Below are 15,880 nucleotides of genomic sequence, written 5' to 3'. Positions count from 1 at the left end.
TATCCCGGTAAGGAGAGGGTGCGGATGGGCGCACGGTGGAACACAGAAATGGCCCTACGTATTTCACGTCAGTCGGGGTAGGGTATTTGTCACAATGGGCAAGTTTTTTTGTTTTGTTGATTAGTTGTGCTCCAAAGTGACAACATAACTTTGATGCCACCATTGGTATTGTTGGACTAAATAAATGCAAGTTGGACCTTTTGGAGCTTGGGAAGCTTTGTCATTGTCAACCCCATATATATTGTATAGTATAGTTTAATCCATTTAATCCATGCATCTGCTTAGTGGTGGCTTTCTGGTAAAATCAGATCTTAGGAATGACAGTGTGAGTCAACTTAGAGGCATAACCAAAATGGGACCTACTAGTAGAAGAATACATACCCTTTTCATATCAACTACATGATACATTTGAAAATAGAAGAAATGCAAATAGCCAGTAGAAAGAATTGGGTACACTGAGGAACTTTTATTATGAGGATAATTTTTGTCTCAAGTCTGCATTGATGAGAGCAAAATTTATCAAATGTTGCATGATGTTTGATAAATTTGGCGCATCTTACCACTTCTGTCTTGAAATATTACTCCAGATTGGGACAATTTTTGTGACTCTTGAAAAAATTGCAGTTGATAAACCTGGCTTAAATCAGCTCAACAGGCTAACTGTGAATAAAAATGCAAAATCTCTCAAATGTTTTGCTCAAATAATAATCCTAAAAAGTTACAAAGTCCTATATTTTTTTAAACTTTTTGAAGCCAGAATTCTATAACTCAAGGCTTGAAACATTTCCTTCTATTTCATTTTTCTAATGGCAAACCCTGCTCGTGTCAGTTATGAAATATATTTTATCATATTTAATATATGAAAATTTGAATATAGAGCCATGCATAGATTGTCTGTGTTAGGCCTCCTGCACACGACCGTTGTGTGCACCCGTGGCCGTTGTGCCGTTTTCCGTTTTTTTTTTGCGTGGAAAAATCGGAAAATGCGCTGTTTTGCAGCCGCATCCGTGATGCAGCCGCATCCGTGATCCGTGTTTCCTGTCCGTTTTTTGACGGACAACGGTTCACGGACCCATTGAAGTCAATGGGTCCGTGAAAAAACACGGATGCACACAAGATTGGCATCCGCGTCCGTGGTCCGTGGCTGTAGGCTACTTTCACACAGACGGATCCGCTGATCCGTATGCATAAAAGCTTTTTCAGAGCTGAGTTTTCACTTCGTGAAAACTCAGATCCGACAGTATATTCTAACACAGAGGCGTTCCCAGTTAGAATATACGCTTCTAGTTAGAATATACTTTGAACTGTGTACATGACTGCCCCCTGCTGCCTGGCAGCACCCGATCTCTTACAGGGGGCTGTGATCCGCACAATTAACCCCTCAGGTGCTGCACCTGAGGGGTTAATTGTGCGTATCATAGCCCCCTGTAAGAGATCATGTGCTGCCATGCAGGAGGGGGCACCCCCCCTCCCTCCCCAGTTTTAAATTCATTGGTGGCCAGTGGGCCCCCCCTCCCTCCCCCATCTAATTAAAATCTCCCCCCTATCATTGGTGGCAGCGGAGAGTACCGATCGGAGTCCCAGTTTAATCGCTGGGGCTCCGATCGGTAACCATGGCAACCAGGACGCTACTGCAGTCCTGGTTGCCATGGTTACTTAGCAATTTTTAGAAGCATTATACTTACCTGCGAGCTGCGATGTCTGTGACCGGCCGGGCGCTCCTCCTACTGGTAAGTGACAGGTCTGTGCTATAAGCAATGCGCTGCACAGACCTTTCACTTACCAGTAGGAGGAGCGCCCGGCCGGCCGCACTGGCCACTAATGTGTTAACTACAGGGGAGGGAGGGAGGGGAGGCCGCCCGCACTGGCCACCAATGTGTTAACTACAGGGGGGGGAGGGGGGCCGGCCGCACTGGCCACCAATGAGTTAAATACAGGGGGGGAGGGGGGGTCTGCCCCCTGCTGCCTGGCAGCACCTGCCAGGCAGCAGGGGGCAGTCATGTACACAGTTCTTTTAGTATATTCTAACTTGAAGCGTCCCCATCACCATGGGAACGCCTCTGTGTTAGAATATACTGTCGGATCTGAGTTTCACAATCTAACTCAAATCCGATGGTATATTCTAACATAGAGGCGTTCCCATGGTGATGGGGATGCTTCAAGTTAAAATATACCATCGGATTGGAGAAAACTCCGATCCGATGGTTTAAAAGGGACTCCTGACTTTACATTGAAAGTAAATGTGGGACGGATCCGTTTGCAATTGCACCATATTGTGTCAACGTCAAACGGATCCGTCCCCATTGACTTGCATTGTAATTCAGGACGGATCCGTTTGGCTCCGCACGGCCAGGCGGACACCAAAACGACTTTTTTTTCATGTCCGTGGATCCTCCAAAAATCAAGGAAGACCTACGGACGAAAAAACGGTCACGGATCACGGACCTACGGACCCCGTTTTTGCGGACCTTAAAAAAAACGGTCGTGTGCAGGAGGCCTTAAAGTCATAAACTTCTGCAGTGGCAGTGAAAAACAAGTGATTACAGTATACACAGAGTACTAGTTATATGACTTTACCTCTATATGACATAAAAACACTAAAAATCATATATAGGGACCAGCGAGAACAGTGAAAATATAAAAATAACTGGGAAAAAAATCTGAAAAACAGTACAGTTGAATTTGCAAAGTACAAAGGATTACTTGTCAAAAAACCACAGGAGGATTAATGCAGCCTCCACAGATATTACGCAGCTTTTGTTCTTCAATAGTCATGAGAAAGATTACCATGGAAACATGTAATAATACAAAACAAAGCCGTATGAAATGGCAACAAGTGTACAATTCAGATAAACATACAGAGGTAATTAACTCCTTAACGACCAGTGCCGTACATGTACGGCGCTGGTCAGGTCTTTAAAGATGGCGCAGACACCCGTGGCTCATGTCCGCAATCGGCAGTAATGCCGATCGCGGACATTTAACCCCTTAGATGTCGTGGTCAATGATGACCACGGCATCTTAGCGTGTGAAACACCGAAAATACTTGCTTCCGGTGGCGCTCTGGCTCCCCTGTCCGGCGATCGGAGAAGCCGGAGCATGTGTGCAGCAGCGCCTGTCTTTGTTAATGACAGGAGGCTGCTGCATAGTATTTCCTATGAAACCCTTGCCTGTAATAGGGCTCCATAGGAAACAAGCGATTTTCTCATAGACTCCAATGCTAGTGCATTGGAGTCTATGAGAATAGCAATCTAATGATTGCATGTTATAGTTCCCTATGCGAACTATAAAAAAGTGTAAAAAAATAAATAAAAGTTTTTAAAAATAAAAAAATATAAAAAATTCTAATCACCCCCATTTTCCCAAAATAAAAATAAAAGAACTAGAATAAATAAAAAAATACACATCATGGGTGTCGCAATGTGCGAAAACGCCCATAGTATAAAAATATAAAAATATATTCCCCATACGGCAAACATCAAAATGGAAAAAAGCATCCAAATGGCGGATTTGCTGTTTTTGGTCGCTTCATCTTCTACAAAAAAAATTATAAAAAGTGATCAAAAAGTCATACACACCCCAGAATGGTATCAATGAAAATTTCAGATCACCCCGCAAAAAATGAGCCCCCAATCAGCTCCATACACATAATTACAAAAAAGTTATAGGGGTCAAAATATGGTGACAAAAAAAGAAAAAAGTTGTTTTTTGCAGTTTTTTATTTTTTTATGACTATCAAAACGCAAGAAAAGTATACATATAAGGTATTGCCAGATTCGTACTGACCTGTATAATAAAAGTAACCAGTCAGTTTTATCATACATCGAACGTCGTAAATTAAAAACCCATAAAACTGTGGTGGAATAGCTTTTTTTTTTGCCATTTCACCCCATTTGTAATTTATTTTCTGCTTCCCACTACATCATATGCAATATTAAATGGAGGCGTTGGAAAGTAAAACTTGTCCCGCAGAAATCAAGCCCTCATATGGCTATGTGAACAGACAAATAAAAAAGTTATGGCTCTGGGAAGGCAGGGAGCACAAAACAAAAACGCAAAAAAAAAAACTCCGGTTTTGAAAGGGTTAAATATAAGAGAAATTTACTTTCTTGCTTCACTGTGTGCATTTCCTGTCTTCACATTAGTAAAAAGTGACCAATCCATGAAAGCTGTATGTTGGTCTACAGTCACACTTTTTATTGGTACTGTTTGAAACGGCCTACATCACATTTAACATATGCAGCTGTATGCCAATATACTGCTATTGACTCCCATTACAAAAAATGAATGTTTTTTGCATACAGTTTTATTAAAAACCATAATCGATAAGTTTAATATTGTTGAGGCAAAGGCCAAGGAGGTCATTTTTTGAACAGAAAGCCACCTAATATAGGTGTATTTCTGGTGCACATTGTGGCGCAATGGTCCTTTGCGCCACAATCTGCGCTTTTATCCTGCTCACCCCAGGTCTAAAAAAATGGGCATGGCGTGCGTGGGTAAGGGATCTCATTCATAATTTTCTGAACCTTTTTTAGGCATAGAAAATGGTCTAAATGTAACAAAGCTGTCTAATATTTAAAAGCGGCAGGGGATCCACCAAAGCTATGTAGAGGTGCTGCCAGTGCAGGGCTTTATTTAGACCGGCATCTAAAGCGCCATTTTCTGAGAGCCATATTTTTTTGCTTTTCTGTCGATGGTCTGCTCTGAGGGCTCATTTATTGCTGGATGAGCTGACATTTTCATTGGTACGATTTTGAGGAACATAAAACTTTTTGATTGCTTGATATTATGCTTGTACCACAATACCTAATATATCTATTTTATTTTTATTTTTTAAGTAAAATCGTTTGAAGAGAAAAATGTCTTTCTGTTGTCATTTTCTGAGAGACATATTTGTTATTGTTCTGGCAATGGTCTTGTGTGGGGACTCGTTTTTTGCTGGATGAGGTGACGGTTTTGATTGATACCATTTTGGTGTACATATGACTTTTAAAATCGCTTGATATTAGGTTTTTTTGGAGGTGAGGTGACCAAAAAAATGGATGTTCTACTATAGTTTTTATGGCATTAAACTGATGAGCAAAGGGGTAACAATGTTTAAAATTTTTTGACTTTCAAGCGTTTCTCTTTAATTGCCTCACATAATGCCCTCATTGTTGAAGCATAGATGTCTTCAGTAATTGTTGTATTGTGTGACATGAATTCTAGTAATAAAGCGCCTTCTCTTTCACAAAAAACCTGTTACCATGATCTTTCCAGTTGATTGTTGCACACAAAATGTCTGGAGTTGGTGACCACTTATGCTTCCATTGCATGGACTTTATGGCATATTTCCTCTGAAGATGCTTCAACAGGTCACCCTCAACAGGGCTCATCATCAATGTATTCCCTACTTCATTTAAACTGCTTGGCCCAAAACTTTATTTGGTAGTAGGAAGGTGCATCTTCACCATTTACAGCAGTTATCCTTTCATGGATTTCTTTAGACTTCTTTTCTTCCTTTGTAAGGAATTTAATCATATAACAAAGCTCCAAATCCCTCACTTTCTTTGTAGACCTGCACTTGCCATCCTGACACTTCCAGTGCTTTCATCAGACTAAACTGCTACTGTGTGTGTTGCATGTCCAGACATGTCTCAACCTACACAGACAAGCCCAGCTCTCTAAGGCCTCTAAGCACACGACCGTTGTTTTGGTTCGCATCCGAGCCGCAGTATTTGCGGCTCGGGTGCGGACCCATTCACTTCAATAGGGCCTGCAAAAACGCTTCCATTACAATAATACAACTGCATGCATCGGTCATGAACGGATCCGGTCGTATTATGTCTTATATAGCCATGACGGATCTGTCATAAACACCATTGAAAGTCAATGGGGGGGTGGATCCGTTTTCTATTGTGTCAGAGAAAACTGATCCATCCCCATTGACTCACATCGTATCAGGACGGATCCATCTTACTCCGCACCACATCGTGGACAGAAAAACGCTGCTTGCAGCGTTATTCTGTCCGCGATGGGAGCGCAACCAAATGGAACAGAATGCATTTTGGTGCATTCCGTTTTGTTAGGTTGAGTTTTGTCCACGTTGACAATGAATGGGGACAAAACTAAAGCATTTTCATCCTCTCTTGAGATCCTATGACGGATCTCAATAGCGGAATTGAAAACGCTAGTGTGAAAGTATCCTTAGACTGACAGAACATGCTGGGGTAGATAACTTATTGAACACCCTATATAAAGATATTCAAACACATCAGGATTCAAGATCCAAACATTATATAGACATACCTTGTGAAACGGCTGTTACAAGTGTATACAGCCTTAAGCACTAACAACTCAACGTGCGTTTCACCTCGGGCATGGTTAGCTCTGTTAATAGGTTTCACTCTCAAAGTTGCCATCTCACTCCAGTAGGAGGGTGAAGTTAGAAAACTGGAGTAACCTTTCTAGACAAGTGTTTGATTTTTAGGAAAAGATTATTATTTATCAAGCAACCTGAGACATGTGATAAATGTGGCATAAAGTACAACACAAACTCTGACTTTGAAGCTGTGGAGCCTCCACTTTCAGATGAACTGACATGGCTGGTGGCTTCACAGACAGTGGAGGACAGCAGCTGCTGGGAGGATGGAAAGGACAGTAAGTAGTCCCTTCTCCCCCTGTTGTGCTCGCTCCCTTCTCCAGAGGTTCCGCTGCCACTAATGAGAACAGGCACCCACATATTGGCCACAGCATAATATTTAAATCATGCATTTCTAGGGGAATGCATGATTTTTCTAAAACACATTTACACCAACAACTGTTTTTACGCCATAATAACTCTGGACCACCAATGACTAAATGAACCACAGTGCCGGCACCACAAGACAGGGCTAGACAAGATGTCTATCCCTGTCAATCAAAGGGGAGGGAAAGTACACAGAGCACCAAGGGGTATGGCCACCAATAAATGTTGTAATTTGCATAAATATAAAATGTTAAATATCTTAACAACTGTTCACCCTACAAAAAAAAAAAAGAAAGATATTATTTTACTGAGCATGATCAACCTTACCAGGCAATATGCCTGGTTAATAGGGTTGATCACGCTGACAGATGCTCTTTAGGTGTGAAGCTAACATTAGATCTGTATAATGGTCAGAAAACAAGAATTACAACAATAATTACAACATAAGAGTCTCATATACAGTAGTTAGAAACATACTATTATTACTAATTTGAAAGACCTAGCTGTTCAGATTGCTTGTTATTTTTACATCTTATTGAATTCCTATAAATTAAGCATTTTCTCACTAGCATTTTTTATGTATATTCTTTTAAAGAGAGTTTGCCCGCTGGAAGGTGAGGAACGTGGCAGTGGACCGTAAGGAACCTCTTAAAAGTATTCTGCCCTTGATGCCTGAATTCCAGCGAAGTTTGAGACTTCTTGGACGGAGGCCAAGTTCTCAACAAATTATAGAGACCATCATCAAGAAATACGGGACTCATCTTGTAGTCTCTGCCACTCTTGGAGGTAACAAGCTTAAGTTTTTCTTCTAATGTGTACAAACCCATCTGTGCAAAAAATGTATATTCATCATGTACTTACTTATTGTATGACCTGTTCAGCTATGTGTGGTAGGAAATGCCCATGCTTTTTCCCCATGTCTAAAAATTGCCCTGACACAAAGTGTTACCCTTAAGAACCTGTCAGATTCCAATTCGAATTTTTCCAAAGAATGTTTTAAATAAATGTCAATATGAACATTATGTGCAAATGTATGCAAAGAGGCAAAGAGAAGGTGGATCAGGCAGTCTGTGTGCTGCGCCTATAGCCAATGTTGTGTCAGAGAGTGGGGGAATCATTTTAGCTACTTCTACTGTACAACCCAATAACATGCAGCATTTGTTTCCGTTGACTGTGATGTTAAAGACCTATAGTCTAGTGTACAGAGCATATTGGAATTTGGGTGACTAGAGTGAAAGAATGAATATCCCATGTATGCTGAATGCCCCTTATTAACATATCGAGATAACTGAGATGTGAACAAAGCTATTGAGCTCCCCCTAGTGCAAGCAGCCAGCTTTGTAATAAAAGATAAGCCAGTTGTCTGGCGTGAATACATTGAGAAATACAGTGGTCACAATGAGTGTCATATTTATGAAGCACATGTTCCACTTCCTAGAAGTCAGATAAATTGGGTGAGGTGGAGGTAGACTTTTGTTTTACTATTTTTTTTTTTCATTAAAATTTCTTCTGCTTAAAAGAAAAAAGTAAATTTTTCACAAATCTGGGGCTTGATAGTTGCACTTATATTGGGAAACTGGGTGGAGTAGGGGCACCTATACTTAATTTTGCTATAGGATAGTGATGGACGAATATCGGCCGGGACTTTTCGCAAACGCGGCTGGCCCATTGACTTTAGTGGCAGGCGAACCTGAAAAACCTTCAGGTCATATTTGCAGCCACCAAATACTTACTAGAAGTGCACAAATAGTCCCACAACATGGACAGTGGCATACCAGAAAGGAATCATTGGCAAAAATTCCCACAAAAAGATGTATTTTAATCAGAGGCCATTTTTATGCGTCTTAAAGGGAAACTTTCAAAAATGTGTCCTGCTGGAGCCTAGGAAAATGTTATTTTAGGCCACGGGAGTACAGCCCCCAAAAATTAGGCATTCACCTGACAGAAAATAACTTGTAATAATGTGGCTGGAGGTACATTAGGCGGTCACTGGATACAAATTTTACTGTAGGCCAGTACAGGCCCCAAAAATTAGGCATTCACCTGACAGAAAAGAAATTGTGATAATGTGGCTGGAGGTACATTAAGCGGTCACTGGATACAAATTTTACTGTAGGTCACTGGATAACAGGCCCCAAAAATTAGGCATTCATCTGACAGAAAAGAACTTGGGATGATGTGGCTTGAGGTACAATAGGCGGTCACTGGATACAAATTTGACAGTAGGCCAGTACAAACCCCAAAAATTAAGCATTCAACTGACAGAAAATAACGTGTAATGATGTGGCTGGAGGTACATTAGGCGGTCACTGGATACAAATTTTACTGTAGGCCAGTTGCAGGACAAAACTCTTGAAGTCAGACCAGTGCGACCAGGTGGTCGGTTGGATTGCAGCAGATAATGCTTCCAGTCAGCTAAGCACCACCCTGTCTTCCACCAAGTCCAGTCTTAGTAGCCAAGAGTCTGGTCAACAGAATCCTCTCCCTGATCCTCCTTTCTCTCACGATAGAGAGTCTGGCCAAACAAGTGATCCCACACTCGGAAATTCCAAGGAGCTCTTTTCATCGCCATTACTTGATTTGGCCCTCTCGCCAAGCACGCTTGAAGAGGGACATGAGATCTTGTGCCCTGATTCCCAACCTCTTGAGCATCCACAGTCACAAGAACATGACGGTGGGGAATGGCAATTACTGTTTAATGAGGTGGATGATGATGAGACACAGCTGCCAATGAGTCAACCACAATTACTGTCTCAAGAGCCTGATGGAGAGGATGACACACAGTTGTCAATCACTGAGGTTGTGGTTAGGTTAAAAAAATCAAGAGGATGATCAGAGTGAGGAAGTGGAAGAGGAGATGGTGGACGATGAGGCCACTGACCCAATCTGGGAAGGTGGAAAGCCGAGCAAGGACAGCAGTACAGAGGGGGAAGGATCTGCAGCACAGCAACAGGCTGGAAGAGGCAGTGGGGTGGCAAAAGGGAGAAGGCGGGCCACACCAAACAGGCCCGCAACTGTTCCGCGGAGCACCCCCTTGCGTAAATCTCCCTTGCCAAGGGGTAGGTGTTCCGCAGTATGGAGCTTTTTTGAGGAAAGTGCAGACGACAAAAGAATAGTTGTTTGCAACCTATGCCATACCAAAATGAGCCGGGGCGTAAACACTAGCAACCTCACCACCACCAGCATGATCCGCCACATGGTATCCAAACACCGTAATAAGTGGGAAGAACTCCTGGGTCCACAATCTGTGTTTGCGGGTCACACCACTGCCTCCTCTTCCCCTATGGTACGTGCTGGCCAATCGCCTGTTGAAGGAGCAGGCGAAGATGCCTCCTGCCCTGCACCTGGACCTTCGCAAGCACCATCAGCGACCACATCCACTTCCCTGTCCCAGCGCAGCTTCCAAATGTCATTACCCCATACATTTGAACACAATCGAAAATACCCAGCCACCCACCCACAGGTCATAGCACTAAATGCGCACCTTTCAAAATTACTGGCTTTGGAAATGTTGTCATTTAGGCTTGTGGACACTGAGGCCTTCCGCAGCCTGATGTCAGCGGCCATCCCGCGGTATTCTATCCCCATCCGCCACTATTTTTTAAAGTGTGCCGTGCCAGCCTTAGACATGTGTCCCGAAACGTCACACGTGCCCTGACCAACGCAGTTACTGGGAGGGTCCACTTAACCACGGACACATGGAAGAGTGCATTTGGACAGAAATGCTACATTTCCCTGACGGCACACTGGGTGAACATGGTGGAGGCCAGGAGAGAGTCATACCCTGGGATGGCACAGGTGTTACCGACGCCGAGGATTGCGGCCCCTAATTCCATCAGGGTTTCCGCCAGCACCTACGTTAGTGGCTCCAACCCCAAATTCTCCTCCTCCGCCTCCTCCTCCACTTCCATCTCTGAATTATCTGCGTGCAGCTCCAGTCAGCCATCAGCTGGTAGCTGGAAGCAGTGTAGCACTGCAGTGGGGATGCGTCAACAGGCCGTGCTAAAGCTGATATGCTTAGGGGACAAACAGCACACAGCCGCAGAGCTGTTGCAGGGGATAAGAGACCAGACTGAGCTGTGGCTCTCACCACTCAACCTACAACCAGGCATGGTTGTGTATGATAATGGCCGTAACTTGGTGGCGGATTTGGATCTCGGCAAGCTCACACACATCCCATACCTAGCCCACGTCTTAAACTTAATGGTTCAGTGGTTTCTCAAAACCTACCCCAATTTGCCTGAGCTACTGGTGAAGGTGCGCAGCATGTGTGCACATTTCCGCAAGTCATCGACAGCTTCAGCCGGTCTGTCAATGCTGCAGCAGCACTTTAACTTGCCAGTTAACCCGCTGTTGTGCGACGTGAGCACGAACTGGAACTTAACGTTCCACATGGTGGCCAGGCTTTGTGAGCAGCAGAGGGCAGTAGTGGAATACCAGCTGCAACATGGTCATCGCCTTTCCAGTCAGCTTCCGCTAATCCGAAGCGAGGAGTGGGCATGGATTTCTGACCTCTGTGACGTTTCAAGAAACTTTGAGGAATCAACACAGATGGTGAGCGGCAAAAGAGGAGGAAGAGGATGAGGAGATTGAGAGTGATCCTCCTGATGACGACAGCGAAGTCTTGCCTGTTGGTACTCTGGCACACATGGCTGACTTCATGTTTGGCTGCCTTTCCCGCGACCTGCGCGTTATATGAATTTTTAGACAACACAGATTATTGAGTGTTCATCCTTCTCAACCCCCTCTACAAAGAGAACTTCTCTCATTCCTCAGGTGGAGAGCATGAGCAAAACGATGCAATACCAGGAGGTCCTTGTTGAAAAATTTCTCCAAAAATTTGCATCTGACAACACTGGCAGCAGAGTCCGTACTTCCTTGGGCAACCGAGGAGGGGAGACAAGGGGAAAACACAGCAGTTCCTACAGAAGCAGGGCAACACTCTCCAAGGCCTGGGACAGTTTCATGACACCCGGCCAGCACCCTCACCCTGATGCGCAGCCTAGTGTCACAAGGAGGGAAAAGTTTTGGAAGATGGTGAAGGAGTACGTAGCATACCGTGTCAGCGTCCTCAGTGATCCCTCAGTGTCTTACAACTACTGGGTGTCCACGCTGGACATGTGGCACAAACTGCCGCTCTACGCCTTGGAGGTGCTGGCCTGCCCTGCCGCCAGCGTTTTGTTCTGAGCGGGTATTTAGTGCTGCTGGTGGCATTATAACAGATAAGCATATCCGCCTGTCAACTGAAAATGCTGACAGGTTGACTCCTATAAAAATTAACAAGGCCTGGATTGCTCCAGACTTCTCGACTCCACCAGAGGAAAGTGGATGAACAAAGGCACTTTAAATGTGTTGTTTAATGTACTTAATACACTGTATTCCCATGCACCCCTTCCACCACAAAAAAAGAGTATATGTTTAAATCTTCCTTTTCTCATCCTCCTCCTCCTCTTCCATCATATCAACATGCTTATTTGTCACATATAATGCCCTTGCATATATGCCCTCGCATATAATTTTTTAGAGGGTCAGCTCACCAGCAGGCCCTCACTTACAATTTTTTACATGGTGAGCTCACCTGAAGGCCCACACATATAAATTTTACAGGGTCAGCTCAACTGTAGGCCCTGGCATATAATGTTTTACAGGGTCAGCTCACCTGCAGGCCCTCGCATATAATGTTTTACAGGCTCAGCTAACCTGCAGGCCCTCGCACATAATGTTTTACAGGGTCAGCTCACCTGCAGGCCCTCACCTACGGTCAGCTCACCTTCTGATGACGACAGCAAAGTCTTGCCTGTTAGTACTCTGGCACACATGGCTGACATTGTTAGGCTGCCTTACCCACGACTCGCGCGTTATACGCATTTTAGACAACGCGGATTACTGGTTGTTCACCCTTCTCAACCCCGCTACAAAGATAACTTCTCATCTCTCATTCCTCAGGTGGAGAGCACGAGCAAAACGTTTCAATATCAGAAGGTCCTTGTTGAAAAATTTCTCCAAAGTTGATAGGGCAGACATCCAAATGGATCGTCGCCGTCACGGGGACGTGCGATCGCCTAGAAGTTATCTGGAGTCAACAAAGCGGCAGCAGGCCCTCACCTACAAGTCTAGTCTCAGTAGGCAAGAGTTTGGTCAACACAATACTCACCATGATGACACACTGGGTGAACGTTGTGGAGGCCAGGAGCAAGTTGGCTGCTGGCACCAGACTTGCCCTCCAATAGATCCTTGTTAATGGAAAGTTTACTCATTCCAATAACAGGGCCTCTAAAGAGTGCTGTATTGTTATTTATCGTCACTACCTCCCCGAGTCAGGAGTGGGTAATGGCCGCGCGCCTGCTGCCTTCCTTGGACCCTTGTGCTTTAATAACTTGTCCCACCCTTTCTGGGTGGTGCACAATTAGGAAAAAAAAGGGGCAAGGCAACAACAGCCAATCAGATTTCAGCCATTGACCTCCATTGGATGTGGTAGCCCTTTCTCAGGCTCCCTCTCTGGCATCGAACCCTGATTCCCCATTACCCGTGATTACCATGGTAGGCGCAGAAAAGAACATCGAAAGTTGATAGGGCAGACACCCAAATGGATCATCACCGTCACGGGGACGTGCAATCGCCCAGAGGTTATCTGGAGTCACCAATGCGGAAGCAGGCCCTCGCCCCTAATGTTTTAGATTGTCAGATCAGCAGGCCCTTGCTCCAAATGTTTTTGAGGGTTAACACCAGGCCATCAATCATAATTTTTCAAGGGTGCGTATGATGCCCTCTTTATGTGTAACAAAGGGTGTTTTGGAGTGCCTGTTCCTTGCAATTTTTGGCAGCCCTTTCACTTAGTGCATAGGCTTTATGAGTGTAGGAGTCCCACTACCTAAACTATTGTACCATAATGTGAATGAGGCCCTCCATTATATGATATACAGGTTGTTTCGGAGTACCTCTTCCTTGTAATTTTTGGCAGCACTTGCACTTTAATACAAGGAAATATACAGGAAAGAATGTTTCTTAACAATTTTCCCTCTAAAACTGATTTTATCTTTGGTTTTGTGCATATTATTGTCAGTCTGTAAAAGTGGCATACTATTCAGACAACATGGTTCCCAGCAGCGACCTGGGAGACCATGATGCATCGAGACATCCTCCCCATGCTGTTCCCGATTCGTTTCCATCAATTTCTGACCTTTTCCTATGAACCAGGCACCCTCCCCTCTTCTGAGCATGGGGTGCCTGGTTTAATGCTCGGGTTCTCCCATTGACTTCCATTATACTCGAGTGCTCGATAGAGCACCCGAGCATCCAGATGTGTTCAGCCATAGCACCCGAGCACCTGAGCACTTTGACGCTCGATCAACACTAGCATTCACCTGACAGTAAAGGTCTTTTATGCCACAGTATATACATGAGTCAAGGACCATTCTTTGTTTAGGGTGTTGGCGGATATGTGTGGGCTGACATGAGGAAATTCAATTACATGTGGTCGTCACAGGTGTTGAATTCCTCAGAGATCCATGCCACATTTTTAGAAATGTGAGGTAGTCCACACTGTCGTGAGCTAGGCGAGTGCGCTTATCGGTCATGATCCCCCCTGCTGCGCTTAACGTCCTTTCGGACAGAACACTCGACTCGACGAGGGGCAAGCCATGGAAATTTGTGCAAACTCTGGCCACAGGTCAAGCCTGGACACTCAGTAGTCCAGGTGTTCCTCGCTTCTCAGAGTGTCAACCGTGGCCGTTAACCCGATGTAGTCGTACACCTATCGGTCTCAGCGTTCCCTAAGGCTGGATCCAGAGAGCGGCTGTCGATGGGTTGGCTGAAAGAATTATCTCATATCCAAAGTGACCAACACATCTTCAAACCGCCCTCTTCTTGCAGGCGCGGTAGGATTGGTACCCGCACCTGTTTTGCTGTGGGTGGAAATTCCTTTGCCAGCGCCACGCAACAGAAGAATGCAGCATCTCTCGCAGCAAGGCCTGGAAATGCTGCATTTTGACAGCCCTTTGTGATGCTAGTAACATGTCCACCATTTTGTGTTTGTACCTCACCTAGGGATGACCGCCTTAAGAAGGCACCTGTCCTCCCATCACTGAGACCAGTGGGAGCAACGCCGTCAGAACCCACAAAGTCACACTCCCAGCGCTCCACGTCCTGCCTCTTCTCCGTCTCCTTCTCCTCTCTCCTCCCATTTGTCCCCCAATCCACCTTTTACCATGCCGTCGTCACTTTTATCTGGAAGAAGGCAGGCTTCCGTGGCCCAAATGTTCGAGCGTAAAAAGTTGATGACGCTGGATAACCCTCTTGCCCAATGGCTGACCGCTGGCTTGTCGCAACTGCTAGCCTGCCAACTACTGCCATATAATACATGGCCTGGAAATGCTGCATTTTGACAGCCCTTTGTGATGCTAGTAACATGTCTGCCATTTTGTGTTTGTACCAGGGGTACAAACCCTGCCACCCAGTACTGGTCCTTGCCCTTTATGCTTTTTATATGGGGTCCCTCTTCAAACATTGGAGCATGAAGGCCCCCATTTGAACTAAATTGGAAGCGATGGAGCGCCCTGGATCCTGCTCATCGCCCAGGAGAATGTCGTCCTTGGTCTCCTCCCCCCAGCCACGGACAACACCAGGGATCCCAGAAAAGTTTAAAGTCCCCCTCAAAGCCTGCCTTCTTGTTCCTCCTCCCCACAGCCACCATCCTCCCTCCTCTGACTCCTTCAGACTCCTGCTGACTTGTCTCATATGGAGTAGCCCCCCCCTGGGAATTCTTCCAGCATTGCGAATACCTCATCTTACAGCTCCTGCTCCTCGACGACTTGATCAATGATACGACGCAATGCATGCTCCAGAAAGAAGGTACGATGTCACTGATGGCGACCTGGCAGCGACGGACCAGTTTGGTGATCTCACCAAATGGCTGCAGAAGTCTGCATGCATCGCGCATGAGCAGCCACTGGCGCAGTGAAAAGAAACCAAGCTCCCCAGAACCTGTCCTGCTGCATAGTTCATACAGGTAGTCATTAACGGCATGTTGCTGCTGGAGCAGCCTATCAAGCATTTACAAGGTGGAGTTTTAGCACGTCGTGCTGTCACAAGTCAGACATTTGACGGGCAGGTGGTGCTGCTGCTGAATGTCAGGAAGGTGAGCCATGGCCGTTT

General features: G+C 45.1%; 1 protein-coding gene across 1 annotated transcript in view; it reads left to right on the top strand.

Annotated features, from left to right (window-relative positions):
- Window positions 1-15,880, top strand: part of BRINP1 (BMP/retinoic acid inducible neural specific 1) — a 259,794-nt gene that overhangs the window by 78,290 nt on the left and 165,624 nt on the right. The window contains exon 2 of the mRNA XM_040442821.1: window positions 7,323-7,513. Coding sequence (XP_040298755.1) covers window positions 7,323-7,513 — 191 coding nt within the window. The remainder of the gene's footprint in view (window positions 1-7,322; window positions 7,514-15,880) is intronic.

This window comes from Bufo bufo, chromosome 8, assembly GCF_905171765.1.
Source record: "Bufo bufo chromosome 8, aBufBuf1.1, whole genome shotgun sequence".
In the NCBI taxonomy this organism is placed as follows: domain Eukaryota; kingdom Metazoa; phylum Chordata; class Amphibia; order Anura; family Bufonidae; genus Bufo; species Bufo bufo.
This window is presented reverse-complemented; position numbering and strand designations above follow the sequence as displayed.